The 21,769-nt window shown below is 42.4% G+C and overlaps 1 protein-coding gene and 1 long non-coding RNA gene across 2 annotated transcripts in view; one reads left to right on the top strand and one right to left on the bottom strand.

Annotated features, from left to right (window-relative positions):
• Positions 1-6,279, bottom strand: part of FMN2 (formin 2) — a 170,877-nt gene extending 164,598 nt beyond the window's left edge. The window contains exons 1-2 of the mRNA XM_035108373.3: positions 6,140-6,279; positions 1,763-3,726 (exon numbers count right to left, since the gene is read on the bottom strand). Of these exons, the coding sequence (XP_034964264.2) occupies positions 1,763-3,686 (1,924 nt within the window). The 5' untranslated portion in view covers positions 3,687-3,726; positions 6,140-6,279. The remainder of the gene's footprint in view (positions 1-1,762; positions 3,727-6,139) is intronic.
• Positions 6,280-15,168: 8,889 nt separating this feature from the next.
• On the top strand, positions 15,169-19,155 carry LOC148686308 (uncharacterized). The gene is made up of 2 exons (XR_015949082.1): positions 15,169-16,329; positions 18,770-19,155. It is a non-coding gene; the product is annotated as an uncharacterized LOC148686308 (long non-coding RNA).
• Positions 19,156-21,769: the final 2,614 nt, after the last annotated feature.

The raw sequence follows: 21,769 nt of genomic DNA, 5'->3' as shown, positions 1-21,769 counted from the left end.
GCATTAACTCACAACTGTTCCGCAAAACATGCACTTGATTCAAATTATTTGCTTTCAGCAGAAATAATAATAATATAGTTTGTTAAGGGTGTTGGGAATTGTAGCTCTATAAGGAGTAAACCGAACATTCTTCGGGAAAGGTTTGTACTTTAAAAGTGTGGTGTGCATGTGACCTTAGTGAAATTTCATTACTTCAATGGGAATGGATTTCAACTAATATTACAAATTTATGACGTGTGACATCCCAGAGACCAGATTTTAAAATAATTTTCCCCTACAAGGAAGGAGAGAGACCTCACAATTTCTCTCTATCCAAACCTGGAGAACGGGAAACGGGGGCATGTGAGGGTCACAGCAGCAGAGGCTGTCGATTCACAGGACTGAAATCCTCCTAACCTTCCAACATGCTTCCTGAATGGTGGGGGAAGGGGACTACCCTGGCCAAGAAATTGATGTAGTTTATTTTCTTCCCATTGTAATTTAAGAACACAGCTCCTGGAACAGGTTTTCTTTTTTAAAGGAGCAATGCTAAATTCAAACAGGATTTGAATATAGCAGTTCCTCCAGACCCAGCTCTCCCTTCCCAGACCTTCTCTGTACAGTATACTGAATCCAACCCAGTATTTATGGTGATGATGATGATATTAGAAGTTTTAAGAAAAATTGAGGTCACCCATGAAGCTAAACCAAACTTTGAAGTTTACCTCTAATGCCTTATATATTATTCTTCAACGTGTCTTCATGGTGCCTAACAGTCACTGTGGTAAATGAAGAAGTACAGAACATCTGGCACAACAGTAAAAATGCACCTAACACCACACACGCACACACACACACACACACACACACACACACACACACACACTGGAATAACCTGCACAAAAGCAGATGGCTTCCAAGCAGTAGCGGTAATGGGCCATCCAGGCCAAGGGACAAACTCTAGGACACCAGATGCATCCTTTGGGCCAAGTGTTGCAGACTTCTGTACCACTAGATTAGGGAGATCTCAGCTCTTTAAACCCCAAGACAGCCATGGCAACAGTGGCTAGCCTTGTGCAAATACCTGTCCATGGTATGCCTTATTTACATGAACATTATTTATGCAGATTATCAACCAAGGGCCAGCATGGCCTAGTAACAAGATTGTTGAGCTTCAATCAGGCAGACCTGGATTCAGTTGCCATGACTCAATGGTGACCATGTGCAAGTCATATTTAATCAAGGGTTCGTATTCATAAAATTTGACTTGCAATTCCAATGTACGGTATGACTTACAGTTACTGTGAGAGTTGTGAAAGTGCAATAAATCCCCGTCAGGACTGTAAAGCACTTTACACATCTAGCAGGTTTGATATATTTTTGTGATATAGCAGTATATAAATATTTTTTATAAATAAAATAAATACTAACAAATAATGATGAGCAACAGATGCAGTAGGCACGCACAATGCTCTCCAAAATACAATGTCTGCTGGGCTGTATACACAGAGCTCACTGTTTATTTATAAGACACTTTATCAGTTGCCTGATGGGTACGCTGAATAAAGCAAAATTCTAAACAAGTACTTTAAACAAGTGCTGCAAACATATCCACTGAGACCACAGAACTTGCATGAATAGGAAGTTGTAGAGTTTGCAAACTCACTTTAAATATAAAATCAGACCAAGATAGTAAAGACATGTTAATTACAGTATGCTAGCCACCTACTTTTCAGACCCGAGGTCACAGCAAGGGTTACCATAGTTTACCAATGTCACTCACCTCTAAACACATTGGGGAAGGCATCAGTAGAAGCTGATGTCCCTGACGACTTTCTTGAGTGATTAAAATGCACCCTTTCGCCTTGAAAACCATCTCTACTCCGCCGGTATTCCAAGAAATCTGCCGAGCCTGACTTTTGAGCTATTTCATCTCTGTGATCTGAAATCTCATCTGTCCAGTCTGCTGATCGACTAAATGAACCTGCCAAACTGGCCGACCTCTGCTTCTTGGTTGGCGCACTCACTTTCGTCTGAGAGGACTCGCGTCTCCTTTTAAAGAGTGGGCTCTGGGATGGGGATAGACAAGGTGAGTGATTTGGGGAACTCAGCTGCCTAGTGGTGGTTTTGATGTAGCAGGGGTTGATGAGAGGATAGGGCTTGAAACATTTGGAACTACGCACAGGACTGCTTGAGAGATCCTCAGAGGAAAAAGTACCATTTTTCAATTCAGAAGAAAGCCCATCATCCAGTGACTTTCTGCTGGCTGACAAACTCTGCTTCCTTTCTTTGGCTCCACCAACCTGATCATGGGCTGTATTTACAATATCATCCTCTCTTTTTGAACCTGAAAATTCAACAGCTATTCCTTTAGCCTCTGAATCATCATCTGGGGATGGAAAATTAAACACGGAACTGCCTAGCACAGCCCCATTCTCTGTCACTGCAGCATTTAAAGGGGGTAAATCTTTCAGTTCACGAGCAGGTTGGTCCTGCTCCTCTGGCAATTGCCCGTGCTCTTCCTGCATACTGAAAACACTGCTGCAGGAATGCCCCATTACGCTTGTCGCTTCTTTCACTTCACTTTCGGTATCGCAGGTGGCAATATATTCTGTAATTTCCGATTTCGCTGAGACAGGCTGTTCAGTATCTGGACTGCTGTCTTTGTCGCTGCTTAGTGAAAGAAACCTTTCAAAACCTAAGGGGGCTGCTTGAGAATTAGCCATGTGTAGGTCCATTGTTTTGGTGCCATGCTGCTCCGTTCCAATGTTAATTGCCCCCTGCTGCTGCTGCTGCAGTTGCAGTCTAATAGCCTGCTGGATATCAGAAAGCAAATCCTCTTGTTCGGTGGCTGAATGGAAACTGTATATGTCCGTATCGGAGCCGGAGCTGGTCCTTTGTCCATCCTGCTTGTCGGCAGCAGCTGGACGATTTTCATTTGTATTTTCAAAATGATCCACATCTGTGTCCGAGAGACCCCCTTCATCTGCAGAAATGCTTATATCAGGAGTTTTGGTGAGAATCGAATGAGCGCTGTCTAGCTCCCCTGTTTGCGAGGCCTGGCTTTCTAAAACATCCTCTCTCGAGCTGCTGTTTCCATCTTTAGCCTTGGACAGATTTTTTCTGATCCTTAGATTGGAAAACACAGATGCCCGAGACTCTGACTTCCCCCTTTTTTTGCTGGATTCATTCCCTTTGCCGTACCTTCCCAGTCCCTTTTTGCTCCCTGCTCCCTTCTTTGTGCCATCTGCATCCCTGGGCCCAGAAGCATCCTCGCCTCCCTCATGCACATCACCTGCATTCCTTTTCAGCTTCCCATCTTGGTTCCCCATGTTGTTTAGCAATCGTGCAGCATCAGGAATCAAGCCATGCCGCTCGTCTTCATTCAGCTGGCCTGGCAGCGAGGACCTCTCGAGTAATCCAGGTTTGTTTTCAAGAGGCGGTGATGCAAGCGGAGCAAAGGCTTGCTCTGCCTCTCTCCCAGCTGCTGGAGCTGCCTTTTTGCATAATGTGCTGCTAGCACAGGGCTCCTCAGGGACATGCTCAGTAGAGCACCGAGAGATGCAGACAGCTCCTTCCAATGGTAGCTTGTGGCACCGTTGCCTTTTCAGACTGAGTCTGCTACAGTCCTGGCTCTCTTTGGTAGATATGAACAGCAATTCCTCAGCAACAGGAACTTTTTTCTCCACCGGCATAGTCCTCTGCATTGCAAAAAGCTTTAATTCCAGCCTTTCAAAGTATTATTTCCTGGAATTGGGCAGGAGGTAGGAAAGGAGGGGGGGAGGGAGAGAGGGGGGGAATTAAACCTCAAATTCCATAATAACTTTTCACAAAAGACACTAGCAGCTTTTAATCTTTGAAAAGAAAAATGTTCTGCTTTTTAATAGTGGAAATATTGCCACAACATATATTATTTCTATTATGCAAATACTATATTATTTTATAGAGTGTTTTAAAAACCCTCACACAATTCAGCAACACAGTTCTATATATATTTTAATATAAAAACAGCAACATACAGACACACAAATTCTTTGCAGAAATTGTTAAAGGTTAATGATGCTACAGATTATTCAGTATACTGGTCTCAATGACCATTCAGAAATAAGCCATTTGTATTCCAAGGGGGTACAAATAATGGTAATCCTCAAAGGGATTAAGTTCATCAATATTCAGCACACACTCATTGTTTCCTCTTTAAACACAGAGCATTTGGTAACACCAACCAACATCAGGAAGATGCAAGTTGCAAGTAAGTTATGCCTCACTTCATGTTTGATTTTTTAAATTAACTTTTAAAATACTATATGACTTGCTAACTTGAATTGTTTCTACTTTTGGTAGAGGTTTCTGCATATTAATTCTGTGGTGCTTTATGTTCATGGGATTACGATGTTTTAAATTAATTTATGTAAAAGAGGAGGACATGAGACCTGTCATTATAAATCAAACCCAAACTCCATCTGTTCCATCATCCAGGCTCCTGACAGTAGCCTATACCAGTGTTAGGAAGCCCCCAGACAATTAGAGACCTACAGGAAGGAGGAAATTTATAATGGAGTGTTTAGTGTGAAGTATGTCCCACTGTGTTCAATGCAGCTTAGCATCCACAATGGCTTGGCGGTAACTCTCATTGAACTTAGTTGGGATACTGCTGAGTAAACATGCATAAAAGGACTGCACAAAGAATTATATACAGCCACATAATACCCTACACAAATATCCTACATTCTTTATTTAACCTTTTTTGTGTGTGTTTGTGTGTGTGTATCATCATAAATTATTCCCCTTACTGATAATGAAATAAGGGAGAGAAATTTCTGCTGATATGTCCAGATCAGAGCTATCTTTTAGCCCCTCTAAATCTTATCAGGTTTAGCCCACTGAATTAGAATGACACTCTTAAAATAATATAGCTTTATAGCTTAGAAAATTTCCCTAGAGCATGTCTGCATAGAACAGAGAAGAGCACCATTCATCCCACCCTGGCAGGTACTTTGACTAAATTAAATTCAAGAAGTTAAAGTTATATATGCTGGTTTAAATGCTGATCTTTTTGCCAATTTGTAGCCATTATTTTATATTTTTATGCTGTATCCCTCTAGGATCATTATTCAATGAAGGTGGGTTAGAAAATTTAAATGTAAATATAACTAGGAAATGAGGTTTCCCTCTTTTCACAACACATATGGTATATGACCTAAATGTTTATCTTTGTTGCACAGTCCAGTCCTAAGACTTGTTGCATTGGAGCCTAAGTGATCTTCGTATGTGCCAGATTTCATCTGTTTTAGTGCTATGGAACCTAAATAATAAATTTCCTCAAGCTAATTTTTGTCCCTATAGCAAGGATCTTTTATTACATGAGTTACTATTAAATAATAACCCAGAAAATGGGATAATAAAATAATAATAATAATAATAATAATTTATACCCTGCCCAGCAACAGAATATTAAAAACACGATAAAACATCAAACATAAAAAAACTTCCCTAAACAGGGCTGCCTTCAGATGTCTTCTAAAAGTCAGATAGTTGTTTATTTCCTTGACATCTGATGGGAGGGCGTATATGAATGGGTATATGAATGTCTTCCACTGTTCTGTGAGATGAGATTTCTCCTCCAAGGAGTATCACAATTTGCAAAGAAAGTTCCAGAGTGATTATTAACTTTACAAAGATAATGAATTCTGCCACGTATATTGTAAATTCCAAGGTGCAACTGACATTTTCATGTCATCATACATGATTTCAACACCACAGACCACGCCACTATAAATAGAAATGATAGCACCTGAATAATTTTAGCTGCAGCCTTAAGGCTACTTACGGTACTTGGAGAAAGTCCTAGTGAAATTGGATTTATTTCCAAGTAAACATACATGCTTTTAGGTTGAAAGTTTAAAGAGTAATGCTATTGGCACCTCCTCTCAAATGTTGGGTTTTTGTTGTAAATTTTAGTTAAGAACCAAATACTAATTCATTATTAGCAATAAGACAAAAAAATAAAAAAATGCTGAATGCTGAATATACATTTGGTGCAGAAACAAGATCACTCCCTGCAGTAGTTGTAATCCTCTAATTTCATTCTTCCTTACAAAATTAAAATAAGCCAGCCAAAGTGCAGATAACCCCCTGCTAAAAACACACAAAAACTTACCTTTCCCTGTACCTTATAGTTCCACAGCTACATATTATATCTACTCCTAACCACAGAGGTGGAAAGTTGAGTGTAAGTCTCCACATATTTCTCCTCACCACCATTACTTTGGATTGCATCGATGTCTTCACAGCACTTGCAGGAACAGGAAAAGACGTAGGAATTTTGTTCCCTGCACCAGGTGATTAGCATTTCCTGGAAGAAAGCCAAGGTAAGCAGAACAACTTTTTCTCCAGGGCATAGAAAATCATTAGGGAGAGTAACCAAAACAACATCAACATGGCCTTTAGGTAGAATATTAGAATGCCTGAACTGCCCTGAAACCAGAAGGCGGTCATGCATAAAATAATAATGTAAAGGGGCGATAGAACATAGCTGCCAAGTTATCCCTTTTTTTAAAGGGATTTTCCCTTATGCTGAATAGGCTTCCTCATGAGAAAAGGGAAAACTTGGCAGCTATGGCGATAGAAATGGAGGATGTCATTGAAAGGAACCTGTAAACAGGAAAGTTTGAAGAGAACTCAGTTTCCCTTTTCTTTCCTTTATACAAGCTTCATGATAATTACTGACTGGGGAAACAAAAACATGAGGGAAATTCAACCCATTACCTTTTTTCTTTTTCAGCATTTTTTTTAATTAAAGGGGATAAGACTGAGGTTTTAGCCATCAAAGCAATATCTGGATCAAGCCTAGGTTTTTGCTTCAAAGAGGAACCACAAAGCACTGTTTTGCATTCAGTATTAGTGGTAGTTCATGTTTTTTAGAAACAGTTACCTTTTTCTTCTTTTGGTACATTGTTTTATGTTGTGTATACCACTCTAAGTACTTTTAGAACTGAGCAGAATATGAGTAGAATATGAGTTGTTATATTTATTATTACAAGAAATATTACTGGAGAATTGGTAGCTAGAGCTGAACTTCCAATGAGTGCCAGTAACCTGTAACACTGTATGAAGAGCTTACTGAAGAGAACTGCTAAGTACTTGCAGAATCAGGTTGTTTTTGTTTATCAAGTTCCCAATGGCAATTTCACGAGGCTTTCCAATTGCCTTTAGTAATAAAATTCCATTCTGCAAAAAAATGTATAGATACAAAATAACTATAACTGGATGCCCTGGCACTGACTTTGGCAAGATTAAATGTGAGAGATCTATACTGTGTATTAAACCCTTACTATAGGCCAGGGATTATATAGGATCTGTGGTCAGAAAATATAAACTATTCTAAAGGAAATAAAGTGTTATTGTGGACAAGTTTTTTTGACTCCTACCTTTGTCCAATAAGAAACATTCCAGTCAGATTAAAAGCCAGTTTCTACTTGCGCGCACACTTCCAAGCAAGCAAGAGACATTATTCTCGTTTAAGGATGAACTGCAGCTAAGCAAAAGCACTCAAAGAAGGCACAGAGCATGGCCTAGAAAGAGTCCCTAGGGCCAGATAGAGAGGCATGGAGAGCCATATCCACCCCTTGGGCCAGATGTTCCCTGCTCCCAAAATAATGTAATTATTTATCACATTCTCAAAAGCTGAAAGTGGAGATGCAAGCCTGTGCTGCCATAATTGGAAACTAAATGTGGATCCTTAAAGCAGATAGGAAACAGGTGCTGTAATACCACACTACGGGACAAGAAAAAGCACCACTGCCTGCGATCCCCTGCCCGGATGCGAACTGTGTGGAAATTGACACCTGCTAAATATCTGTGTGTCAAACTGCTGCAAAAGGCTCAGGAGTCGGGGTGTGTCTGTGTGGTGTGGGGATCTGGCAAGTTTACCTCAGTCAGCAGGTGAAGTGTTATTACAGATCACTCACAAAATGTACTTTCAGGAGCAGATGTCAGTTATTTGCTAGGATATTCACACCAAGTGAGAGAGAGAGAGAGAGAGAGGGGGGGGAAGGGTGTCACAAGAAGAAAAGAGGGGGAGGTTGTAGAGACATGTTTTAGACAAAGGCTGGAAAGGAGATGTGTGACTGGCTTGCACGTCAACATAACTGGAACTGCTCTTAGGCTAGAGGGCATATGGTTGTGTGTCGAGGCTTACCAGAAATTACCCTTAAAATAACTCACAACAGACACGAAAATTTTGGTTTGGTTTTTGGCATTAATTTAGGCCACAACTTTATTTAAATACAATTTTAATCCGAGTGTTGGCTTAGGCTTTTGGTTAACCATTCGTCCATCCCTAAGAAGGACCATCTCCATCTGTCCATTGTGGACAGGACTCAACTCATATGTCCACTTGGGACAGGACTCAATCATCTGTCCCCAAGTTGGACAGGACTCACATCATCTGCCCTCTCTTGGGGCAGGACTCACTTCATCTGTCCACTTGGGACAGGACTCACCACTGTCCGCTTGGACAGTACCAGCTCCAACTTCCTGAAGGGAAGTCAAGTGAACACCCCTGGGAGAGGAGGTAGCTGAGGCCAGGCATTGTCTCCTCTCTTTTTCCAAGAATGTTCCCCAAGGCTCTTACTCTTATAATTGGCCCCTCCATCCCGCCTATGGCGGGGATGTAAGGACGAGAGCGTAAGCCCCGGGATTCCTTTAACAAAATACTTCTATGTGGAGCAACAAAGGTGGGGGGGGTAGGCATCTGGATGCCACACCCCTCTTCCAACCGATTCACCAACCAAAAGCCTAACCGCCAACCTAACAAGTTGTGACAATTTGCTAAGCAGTAGGCAAAAACCAAGAGGCAAGGCCAATCAGCCAATTGTAAAAATTCCTACTGGGCCCCTGAATACAGGCGACCCCTAGACAGGCAAAGCAATGTCAGGCTAAAACCTGCAAAAGAAAGTGGCGGGTGGGAGGGAGATTGAAGCCAAGGCAAAAGTGATCAGAAAATGGAGGACACAGGCTTAAATGGGGGGCCTCCTCCACCAATCCCAATACATGCATTTAAATAACCACGCCCCCATTACTCAGCATGACCTGTGGCCCAGGCCCCAGCCCAAACCCTATAGTAAATTTCTTAACAGCCCTACCACAACCTGCTTTATATTAGATGATATAAAGCGCTTTACTCCACTGGGGGAGAAAGCACCTTCTGTAGGGCACTTCAGAACGAAGGCCCTAGTCAAACACCACCAACCCATTTCTCTCTGACAACGTAGTCAGTGCTTTTTTTTCTTTTTAAAAATGCTTAGGGGGACTCTCATTTTGACTCAAGAAAATCACCATTTTATAGTTCAAATTGGGAAAAATAAATATAGTAAATGGACAAAAGTACAAAGATTCACAGAATGTTTAGGGGTATGCATACCCCTGCGTACCCTCAGAAAAAAGCACTGCACATAGTGTTTGTATGAATAATGCTTTAACTTGCCTGAATGCCTTATTGCTATATAGTTAGGAGCAGGGGAATAGCATAAGGAACAGAGGGTGGTCTTTTGTTTTGTTTTTTTGTTTTGCCCACCTTATGCTTGTTAGGTGCTCAAGAAATCCAATTCTATTCCTCTCTTTACATTTCTCTTACACCACTCCCAGCTCAACACCCTAACATCTGATGGCTCAACTACATGCAACCATAGACATCCTTTACAGCAGGCATGTCAAACCTGCGGCCCTCCAGATGTTTTGGACTACAATTCCCATCTACCCCAACCACTGGTCCTGCTAGCTAGGGATCATGGGAGTTGTAGGCCAAAACATCTGGAGGGCCGCAGTTTTGACATGCCTGCTTTACAGCTTCCTGGAGGCTGTCACACTCGTGTCTTCCAAGCCAGAAAGTGCAGCAAAATCATGGGAAACTTCATAGTCCTTTTTGGCAGTGCTTCAAATAAAGCTAGACAGCCTTTATCTGAGAGCCAGCAAAAGCCTCAGCTGATGCACAGGCTCCTTTCATAACCACACTAGCCAATAAATGTGTGTAATGGCATGCTTTGTTCTGTTTCTCCACTTCTAGCAATCAACAAATTGGAGCTGAGCATGAAGATGCCATACATTTGTTTAATTTAGTAGGTGAGTCCAGCCCTGAGAGGGCTCTGGCGTTTGTAAGAGATGCATAAAGAATTGCCCCAGGTGTGGCATTTCTCATCATAGTGTTACAGTGCTGGGAAAAGCTGCACCTGGTGGAATTTTCCTCAAGAGAAACCACCCCTTAAAGGAAGAGGGCTGGCCATGTTTGTACCATTGGTCTTCTGACTACCAAAGTTCCCTTGCTTGTAGGGTTGCCACCTTTCCTCTGGCCCCGCTGCTTTGCCTTTTTATCAACACAAAAAGACATGGAAAAATTAAAAGGGGGGACGCTCTATTCTTTGCTGCACTTCCGCCTTTGTGAAAACCACTTACATTTTCGCTTTGACAATTTAGGCCCACAGAACACGTGAAAGGATAAATCTGCGCCCAAATTTATCAGCTTTGGGGTCATTTCTGCAGCCTCAAGTCCATCTCAACACTGAATGTGAATAGAACTGTTGTGAGGAATAGACTAGCATCTTTGTTACTCAGCTGCACTTCACCATCCACAAAGCATATGAGGCCATCAAGATGCTAAGTGTCTGGCAGAGGATGTTTTTATCTCCTCATATGGGAGAAGGACATGGCCATAAGTTTTAAACTGGGATTTTAACCATTATCAGCCATTACTGGAGAAGTGAAATTGCAACCCAGACATGCCAATTAGCTTCCTGGGCCTACATACATTAACTCCCTCTCAGTACAGTGGGCATAAATTAAGACTTGTTGCTTTTTCCAGCAGTGTCCTGTCTTCTATATGTGGTTCTGTTCAGCTAAAAGTCTTTGCACTCTTAGGTCTATATGAAAATGCTCTTCAGTTTGAGGGCCTTATTCCCTGTTGGGCAACCATCACAGGACTTCATGCCGGACTGGGTGGGCATAGTTAAAGCAGAAGTGAGTGTGGCCCAAGTTGGGATGGCCACCTCACACTCTCTTGCATGCATGCGCCCACCTCCCACAGACACAGACCACAAATACATGCATACCACAATCACAAATAAACCTTTTTGAGTATACGTAGTGAGTGCTTTAAAAGAATTCAGGGTGGATGGAAGTGCAGGGGCAGAGTCTTAACTCTAGTTCATAATACAAAGTTCTAATATTTAACTCTTCAAGGCGGGAGTGCCAACTTGAAGAAAATAACTTGAAGAAAAGCCCCAATTCACAGAATTAATCACAAGACAAGGTGTGCTCACACCATTTAAAAATGGCAATGCCCATAAACTTGGGGGGAGGGCTCAAATATTAAATGAGAGCTTCTATGCTTCTATGAGTTGGCTTCTATGCCTCAAGGATCATGGGGTTTTTTTTCTCTTCAGGTTCACTTAAATAATTATAGGGGATTGTGCCCATGAAAAATCTACCCTCAGTCAAGGAAAGTCCTGAGTGAGCAGACTTTCAGAGAGACTTCCAGATGAGGCTTGTTTTGTGCACTTACTTAATCTTAGTCACTGAATTTTTCAGAGGATTTTATTTTTAAATTGCTCCTGTTCTCAAAACAAGCTATCATCCTTTAAATGGAGGCTGTCTTTGTCTGTCATGTCACAAATTAGAAAGTCAATTAAAAAACACCAGCCACCCAAGGGGGTAGTTGCACAGTGCGGTTTACGGGGGTGGCGAGTGCTTCACCCTTTTGGCCTGCCCATAGCTGTCAAGTTTTCCCTTTTTTTCGCGAGGAAGCCTATTTAGCAAAAGGGAATTTCCCTTTAAAAAAGGGGAGAACTTGACAGCTATGGGCCTGCCCTAGCTACAGGGCTGCCAACACTGGATCCTAGAAAGCCACCCGCTTTGTTACATCCCTAGTGGGAATATAAAGCAACTACATCACCACCCTCTTTTTTCTTCCCTGTGTTTATTTTTGTTCCTTTCATTACTCTTATTCATAATTATAATTTGTCATGGCCAGTGGGAGATGTAAGACTTGAAAAGCTCTGTGCATAATTTGCATGGTGTTTACACAAGGTTAAAACTATCTCTTAGAGCACTTTTGGTTTTTAACATGCCACAGCCCGGCATACATTAGGAAATTAAATGTGGAACATTTCCATTTTGGTGAAGTATTGATTTATGCACCATTTTGAAAGTAGGCTTTTAGCACTTTTGTCTTCTGTTGCAGCCAAATCCATCAGATTATGACTTTGCAAAAAAGAAAAAAGAAAAGGCGGGGGGTATCAAATGGTCATTAATTGGAGGGCCGGTAAAAGTTGTCTGAAGTGATTCAGAAACTAGGTGATTGACTCTGAACTGTGCTTGTATCATACGGAGCTACCACAGTGCCGAGTGTGACACAGATCAAGAGCAAGATCCTTCTCCAGCGAAAAAGGACCCATAGCACAAAACAGAAAGTGGGGCCTTGAATCAGCACTGCCAGAACAGCCATACCTGAACTTTGTGAATGATTCCCTGATTCCATTGAACAAGCACTACTGAACTGTCCCAGAGACAGTGTCAAAGCAAGATGGGAACTACATCAGAGGCATCCTACAACACAGTCATGTCCACTTTGGGCAAAAGAGAAGAGCAGATCCCTAACTGCTTTGAGGCTGGCATTAAGGACATGGAGCTTGTTATTGCTGCCAAACACAAGGCTCTTGTGAACTACAAGTATATGCCCTGCAAGAAGACACTTGCTGCACTGCGAAAGGCAAGGAGCGATGCTCAGTGGATTGTCAGGCACTATGCCAAAGCTGTGCGAAAGCTGTGTCAGAGCATTCAACTTGCTGCCATCAGCGACAACATTTGCAAAATGCACAAAGGCATTAAGACAGTCTTTGCACCAACAGTCGAGAAAACTGAAAAGCTTGTCTGGGGAGAGAGAGAGAGATCATCACAGACCACAGCAAGCAGATGAAGCAAAGGGCAGAATAGCACTATCAAGAACTATACTCACAGGAAAACATGGTCTCTGGCACAGCAATTGACAGCATCCAAACTCTGCCTGTATTGGAAGAGTCCCTCCCTTCCTTGATGAACTAAAGAACACCATTAGCTCTCACACACATGGTAAACTCCCAGGACAGCATGGAATCCTAACAAAAGTGCTGAAAGCTGGTCTCAATTCCTCCCTGATGACACACCTCCAAGGCCTTCTCTTGCAGTGTTGGGAATAAGGATATGTGTCACATGGCATCCATGACCCAAGCATTGTGACCCTCTGTAAGAACAAAGGTGACTACCATGATTGTAACAACTACTGCGGGAGCACTGTGGGGAAAGCCTTTGCCCATGTAGTTCTCAAAAGATTACAGTTACTCATGGACAGGGTCTTTCCTGAATCAAAATGCAACTTTAGAGCTCAGAGGCCAATAGTCAACATGGTTTTTTTCCAACTGCAGGAGAAATGCCAAGAGCGGAGAAGCCCCTTGTACATCACCTTCATAGACCTTTGACCTAGTCAGCCAAAAGGTACTCTTCACACTGCTTAACAAGGTAGGATGCCCATCTAAGCTCCACAAGATGACCGTGTCCTTCCATAAGAACAGGAACGGCACCATCCAGTATGATGGTTCATCCTCAGATACCTTCCATATAAAGAGCAGTGTGAAACAGGGCTGTGTTCTTGCTCCAACTCTTTTTGGCATATTCTTCTCCCTGTTGCTCTATGGTACTATGGTGAAAAGAGGTTCAAAGACTCTCTCAAGGCAAATCTTTAAAAATGTAGTATAAACACCGACAACTCGGAAACACTGGCCTGCAAGCGCTCCAGTTGGAGAACAGCCTTTACCAAAGGTGTCATGGGTTTTGAAATAAAAATAAAAAATCCTTCCAGTAGCACCTTAGAGACCAACCAAGTTTGTCATAGGTATGAGCTTTCGTGTGCATGCACACTTCTTCAGAGGTGCTCGAACTCAGGACGAAAGGGAGAAACCAGCTAAGAGGAAAGCACACTTGGCAAACCTTCACCATGATCAACTCCTGCCTATGTCCCCACCGTGTAAGGATGTGTGGATCCAGAATTGGCCTCCACAGTCACTTACGGACTCACTTTTAAAACTGTGTTTATGGAAGACAATCTTACCTGGCTTCGAGTGATCACCAAAGAAGACTATGGTGAACCCTGGGAAATGTTCTATCCAAGATGTGTTTCATAGTAGCACCAGATATGACTGTTACTAGGAAGTGGAGCTTCTTACTGGGGCCATGGGAACCAGATGGCTGGGTCTGAAAGGGTTAGAAGATTGGGGTGTTACTTCTGTACTGGCCTCTAGAGAGAACTATACCATCTGTGCAGAAGAGTACAGTATGCAAACAGAGCCACGGTACACTAACCAATGTGCCTTTGAGAATTCATGCCTCATCTAGACAATATTCTGGTATCTAAAAGGATGGCAATCATCCTCTCTACATGGATCATTTTTTTCCTCCCCAATATGTTGACTCTTCATTTTATGGCAAACAAAATTCTACCTTTGATAGCTGGGTGCCTTTTTATTAAATCTGAGAATTTCTGCTTGTTAAAATGGTTGCTATAGATAATGTCTTCTTTCTCTAGTTTGTTTTCTAAATCATGACTTACTTAAATTGCAGGATGTTAGGTATATTATGAACTATGTCCATATTATCTATATTTCACGTAGAGCACCATATTAACTCAACTTAGAAACACAAACTTTTTACATAGCTTGGTTTGTTCTTAGGAATAATTAACAATATAAATCAACTTTCTTCATACGATGAAGAAACAAATCAGCAAGAGAAATAGGTAACTGTCTTTTTAAGTATTTTAGCAGTTTCTCCTAACTTTGCATGCAGGTGTGCTCGCTACAGCAGGTGAAGGGGCTATAGCAGTGAAAAATGGCTGCTGATGTACCAGGGCTGTGGCTGGGATTTGCCATGACTCTCGGGCTTTTAGTATGCAATTGCTCGGCTGCTTCACTCACATTTTCCAGGGTATCCACACAATGCTGTGGTCCAATCATTGTCAACTTGTATTTTATTCCATCTTTTCTCAGACTTCAGAAAGTCCAACATTTTCAGAAGAATGGACAAGTACCACAATCTCCAAAGACAGTGGAGGCTTAACAATTTAAGCAAACTGGGGTATTCCTTTACCAAGGGGAATTGCAAGCACATAATGGCATAGCTGCCAAGTTATCCCCTTTTTAAAGGGATTTTCCCTTATGCTGAATAGGCTTCCTCGCGAGAAAAGGGAAAACTTGGCAGCTATGCATAATGGGGGGGGGGCGGATCCCTAAATTCACAAAACTATCAATGGCACAATTTTTCGAGTCTCCCATGCATTCATTATCCTTCCATTTGAATTTAGAGACAATTCTGTCAATCTTCTGTCCTATGGCCAGCCACCTCTGGACATTGCTCAGCCAATCCCAAACTCTTTGCTATGGCCAGGAGGTCATATTAGCATTTCAATAGTGTTAGTCCTTGCAGTTTAACAGCTTCTCATCCCTTCCTGTTGTCATGCGGGCAATCCAACCAATCCAGACACAGGAATTAGCATACGGTCATAGTACAAGGTTTGTAGCTCAGCCTCAAGGTAGGTTCGGCTATTTTGGGTTGTTGTTTGGAGCGGGGGAAGTTCTGTTGATAACGATGGCAAGGAAATGTGAACAGGTGACTGAGCCTATTCTCTTGTCTCTTAACCGTTTGTTTGACACGGTTTCTCTTTCTTCTTTTAGAAATAAGCATGCAAGTAGGCTACAAGGTAATCACTATCCTCAGCTACCTCCACCTAGTGGCTGAATTAAAGCAAATGCCGTGACAGCATCTTATGTTGATTTTCCATCGTCGCAAATGAGGGTGTGCTTTTATTCCAAGGAAATGTGCACTGGAATATCTCTGGTGTTCCCGTGCTGCCATCTAGTGTCCATAGTCTGCTAATGTAAAAGCATTAGTACCAATATACAGTACTCTCCAAATAAGAATACTGTACGTGCGGACAAGCTTGTAGCAGCTGGTTTTGTCAGTAAAGTCCAACATACATGGCTTTTCTTCCCCACCTGCCATCTAGTTCCCCAGTCAGAAAACATTATTGCATTGCTCGTATATGTTCACATACTTTATTACTTCAAATGCTGACATTGCCTTGACTCTCCTCCCTCAGATTTGGAACTCAAACTGTTACCACGATGGATATTATTGACAAAGTCAGTGCAGTGTCTCAACCAGGGTCTACAGGTTAAAGCTTTCTCTCAAATCCACGTTGACCTGCAATACCAAGAAGAAGAAGAAGTCGTCAGAAGGGTCAACCAAAGAACAATTTAGCTCCAGGTGGTAAGCTCATTTTGTGCTTTAGTATTGTATTACATTTATTAATAATATGAAAAATATAGATTTTGTCTACGTTGTTTCTAGTATAGTGACCTTTTTATTTTGTTGGGTACACTCACACCATGACAGGTATCTTTGAGAGGTGGGATTATCATTTTTTTCTGACAGAAAATCATTTCTTCCTATCACTGCATTCTGTACTGTATTGGAAAAGCCTTGCATGTTGACTTGCTGCTGCTTACATAGCTAGCACTTCAGGTTGTTATGTGGGAAAGCTTTTTGACTAGTTCAGAATATTTCTTCTTACTCCTTTTTTGGTGTGAAGGGAGGGCACTGAGGGAATTTCCCCTTCTTATAACTGTGAGAAACTGGGTTATTTAATCCCATTTACCTGGGGATAAACCCAATTGAAAATTATGGGGCTTCTTTATAGGACTGTGTTGTTAATTGGGTTTACACTTCTTAAATAGTTTTTCTTAAAATGTCCCACAGAACGTTCCTCTCTCTGGGAATGGTGTTTGTATGATATGGAATTGGGTACCACTTGTGATATACTCTGAGAAACTTTTAACTGGAAGTTATATTCAAATTTAAAACCAGCAAATGGTAGTGTGTTATGTGTGCTCGCTTCTCTTCTGTAGTGACTGTGCAATAAAGGGAGTTTTTAATTTGCATAAAGTCAAATTCAAAATAGCAGGCAGTCACAATGCTCATACCCCTCAACATACTGAGTCCCCAAATGGGGATGGGTATCTTCCTTCCCATGCTTTCACATGAGTCATGTGATCCACACAAGATCATAGAGCCCCAAAGATGCACTTGGGGTACCACACAAAATCACGGTCCCAGAAAAAGCACTTGTTCGGTGGGGACTGGGAATCACTTTTTTAGAACAAGATCATGGCACCCAAAATAGCTGCCATTCTCTTTCACGTGAAAATGGGGTGTCCCTTATTTCCAGGACACTTGTGGAGTGTGCAATACTTAAAATGAGATTTTAAGCAAGTTCTTTCTGGGACTGTTAGCTTTATAAGGAAATGCAGGCAAGAAACACATTTCATCCAGTGAAACTGTGTAGTCCAGGCATCCCCAAACTCGGCCCTCCATACGTTTTGGGACTACAACTCCCATCATCCCTAGCTAACAGGACCAGTGGTCAGGGATGATGGGAATTGTAGTCCCAAAACATCTGGAGGGCTGAGTTTGGGGATGCCTGGTGTACTCCATCTTCTCAAGATTTTTGAATATATGCAAATAAAGTTTTTGTTAAAAAACAAACAAACGGGCATGAAGGTTTCCCACGCATCCTTTGAAAAGGAGCACTGAAAAAGTTAGAAACTTGCATGTAAATGAACATCCTGCCCATAGCTGCCAAGTTTTCCCTTTTCTCGCGAGGAAGCCTATTCAGCATAAGGGAAAATCCCTGTAAAAAAGGGATAACTTGGCAGCTATGATCCTGCCATACTTTACATGATTGCAGAGAAGGAAGAAAATTGCTGCTTTCTGTATACCTTTGTGAAAGGGCCAACTTGTAGGGTGGCAAAGGGCAGAGACCTTCTTCCCTGGATGGGCCTCACAATGTCACAGAGCCTTGCAAGATCTCAGGAGGAGTGGGGCATGACAAGAGTCCCCCCACCTCAGCCCCTGTTTTCTCTGTTTCCCAGCCTACCCCCTACCTCAGGTTTAAAGTGTTCTGTTGAGGTGTTAAGTTGCTACTGGTTTATAGGGCTAGAAAAGAATTTTACTCTCAATCACAATTGATCCTTGATCGAGACCTTCTTGTCATTCTCTCACTGATTGGCAGGTTACTGTTTTGACACTTAACCAATTTAATTGTCACAACTTGGGCAGAAATGACATTGGGTAGGACCTAATCATATGCCTCACCCCCCCCCCCCTTACAGGGTCCTAAAGGGGTACAACAGCTCCCAGCTCAAGCTCGGGTAGACCAGGCCTGCTGCTACTCACCTCAGGTTGCCAGCGGTATTCCTGTTTTTACTGGTCCACAGTAAAACTGGATTGTTTATGTTGGTTAACTCCTACCAAACATGATCCTGCCTCATAAGCTGCTTCTTTTGGCAAAGGGAAATTCCAGTTGAAAGATATCCTAGGCATATGATCAGACTTTCTGAATTGAGGGGTGTCTCATTTAATTATGATGTATGTGCTGAATATGCATGCTGAATATGTACTTAAGTTTTGCACTTGAGGATCCACCCCCACCCCCTGCAACTGGAAGACAGTGTCTTGGGGTATTGCAAATCTGAGCAAGCTTTTAAAGTAGTTTTGCTTTTCAATGCATAGACTTGAATTACCTTTTGAGGTTTTTTAAGTGGGGTGGAGAGAATCTTTCACATGAACTATGCAGGTTTAGCTTCTGTTGGTTCAAATGAGCTTTGTTAGCTGTTCTGAAAGGTAACATTTTCCATTTTTGTGGTGACAGTTCTGGTCCTTGTTTCCCTGGGTCGTTGGATTCTGTCAGGGGACCTCAGTACAGGGAGCCTCCCCCCTTTCTCCACACCAGCACCTCGACCAGCAGCAGCAGGTCAGGTGGGGGAAATGAAGAAGTCAGCGGGATGGAGGAGCTGAGGTTCAGCGATGTAGGAGAGCCCTTGAACCGCCCTGACCAGCAGGTGGAGGGGAGCAGCCAGCCGCTTCCGTCGCCTGAATTGAGGCGCACGCCGAACCGTAAGGTTTTGGGGATCTCAAGCTCTTCTGCTGGACACGTAACAGGCAGCGTCCACTCCCGGATTCTGCGAGTGACTGAGAGGTCATGTTTTTGCTATCTCTGCACTGTAAATGCTATGCGCAATAAAACTCTTCAAGACAGAGCAGACTCGGACGTTGTTACTCAAGAGTAACCACAACAGCACCCTTACAGATTCCAAATCTTCTTATGCATGAGTGTATAGCATTTGCAGCATACACACCTGTTCATGGTAATGTAGAACCAGAAAGGTATACGTAAACGGATCAGAGATCCTTTTCTTTTCCTTTTCAAACAAGACTTATAGAATGTGGTTTTATACAGCTATTTTGTTAAATTAAATTAAATACTCCATAATGTGCAGAACTAGCCAGTCTGCAGAGTATTCAACAGTGAAACAATGTAATATATGGATATAGATTCACTGGCATTCCTTTCTTTTCCTGCAACTCCTAGCATTTTGGATTTTTTAATTTTACCACTTGTTTCTAAATGTAATCAGACAGTATTTTGAGAATTCTATCGAATCACTCTCCTGTCCACTTTCATGAACTAGGGTATGTATGCTTTAGAGCTGCTTTGGGGCTAGTTTTTTAACACTAAATGTGCATACAGATAGCTATAACCTTGTTCAGTTATGTGCAGTGTTGAATTATAAATGGGAATGTCACTGTGAAATTGTGTACTAGTTAGTGTTGAAATTTGGTAAATACATTGCAGTGGTGTGCAGAAATAAATAGTCTGGTAATATTGCTGCTTGAAAGAAGAAAAAAAGACCTTACAAGTTTATTACCCATGGCAAACAATGCCATGTTAAGTATCGGTTTTATATGTGGCCAAGATGGAGCCAGGAAGTTTAATCCTAGCACATGCTAACTCATACTTGGACTAACTTGGGAAAGTTATACTTTACCAACAAGCAGTTACTGAAATAGAGGGAATCAGTGAGAGAAGAATCGGTTGTGTCTCTGTCAGTCTCCCCTAATTGGTTCAGGTAATAATAATAATAATAATAATAATAAATTAATAATAATAAATTTATCATTTATACCCCGCCCATCTGGCTGGATTTCCCCAGCCACTCTGAGCAGCTTTCAACAAAATATTAAAATGCAATAGTCCACCACACAGAGAGCCAGTGTGGTGTAGTGGTTAAGAGTGGTAGACTCGTAATCTGGGGAACTGGGTTTGCGTCTTGGCTCCTCCACATGCAGCTGCTGGGTGACCTTGGGCTAGTCACACTTCTCTGAAGTCTCTCAGTCCCACTCACCTCACAGAGTGTTTGTTGTGGGGGAGGAAGGGAAAGGAGAATGTTAGCCATTTTGAGACTCCTTCGGGTAGTGATAAAGCAGGATATCAAATCCCAGCTCTACCTCTTCTTTAAATCAGAACCAGTGAAGGCCCTGTGCGAGTGCATGGAGACGGTTGGAGGATGGATGGTCGCTAATGGATTGAGGTTGAATCCTGACAAGACAGAAGTACCTCTGCCTGGTTCCCTGTACCTTGGCTTCTCACAGCGAGGGAACCGTCAATGGCCCTTGGCACTGGACCTCAGTGTTCAGGCTCAATGATGGGGATGGAGATGCTCCTTAAGGTATACTGGACCGAGGCCATTTGGGGCTTTAAAGGTCAGCACCAACAATTTGAATTGTGCCCGGAAACGTACTGGGAGCCAATGTAGGTCTTTCAAGACCGGTGTTATGTGGTCTCGGTGACCACTCCCAGTCTCCCAGTCAGCTGCTGCATTCTGGATTAGTTGTGTCCTGGTCACCTTCAAAGGTAGCCCCACATACAGCGCATTGCAGTAGTCCAAGTAAGAGATAAATAGATGCACCACTCTGGCAAGACAGTCCGTAGGCAGGTAGGGTCTCACCCTGCATACCAGATGGAGCTGGTAAACAGTGGCCCTGGACACAGAATTGACCTGTGCCTCCATGGCAGCTGCGAGTCCAAAATGACTCCCAGGCTGTGCACCTGGTCCTTCAGGGGCACAGTTACCCCAATCAGGACCAGGGAGTCCTCCACACCTTCCCGCCTCCTGTCCCCCCAAAACAGTACTTCTGCCTTGTCAGGATTCAACCTTAATCTGTTAACCACCATCCATCCTCCAACCGCTTCCAGACACTCCCACAGGATCTTACACAGTAAGTAAGGTAACTTACTGCAAGCATTGTTGCTTTACTTCCAATGGCCAGGAGTCCTGCAAGCTTAGAAAAAATAAATAAAATGAAACAACCTCAGTCCAACAAACAAGAGAACAACATATGGAAGCATGCTTCTTCAGAGTATTCTTTTATTAGATAGCAACTCTGCTAATCAGTGCAGGAAATGACACTGAAGTAGTGACTGCTTAGTTGCGTATTGTGAAAATTAGCTGGTGTGAACACTAGAGTAATTAGATCTAGCAACATGGTCTTTCTTAAGTCCACCCAGGGTTTAATTCATGGCTGAATAAGCTGGGGAAATTGTTGCACTGCCCTCCCCCAAACCACTTCTGGATATGTCTTTTTTGTACCATTCGCGCATGAAATTGTGGGGCAGTTAGTTCCTTCTTGTCTAGGAAAGCTTCCATAAGAAATTAATGAATTTGAGCAAAACCTTACGTGGTGCAGTCAACAGCAAAAGTTCTGTTCTCTTCAGTGAGAACTAGCTTAGCTTCCCCCTCAATAAGATGAGATGGACAGTTGGGGAATGTTTTTGTTAGGAAATATATTGGTAGAGTATCCCTTTCCCCCA

Source organism: Zootoca vivipara, chromosome 3 (assembly GCF_965207765.1).
Source record: "Zootoca vivipara chromosome 3, rZooViv2.hap1.1, whole genome shotgun sequence".
Lineage (NCBI taxonomy): Eukaryota > Metazoa > Chordata > Lepidosauria > Squamata > Lacertidae > Zootoca > Zootoca vivipara.
This window is presented reverse-complemented; position numbering and strand designations above follow the sequence as displayed.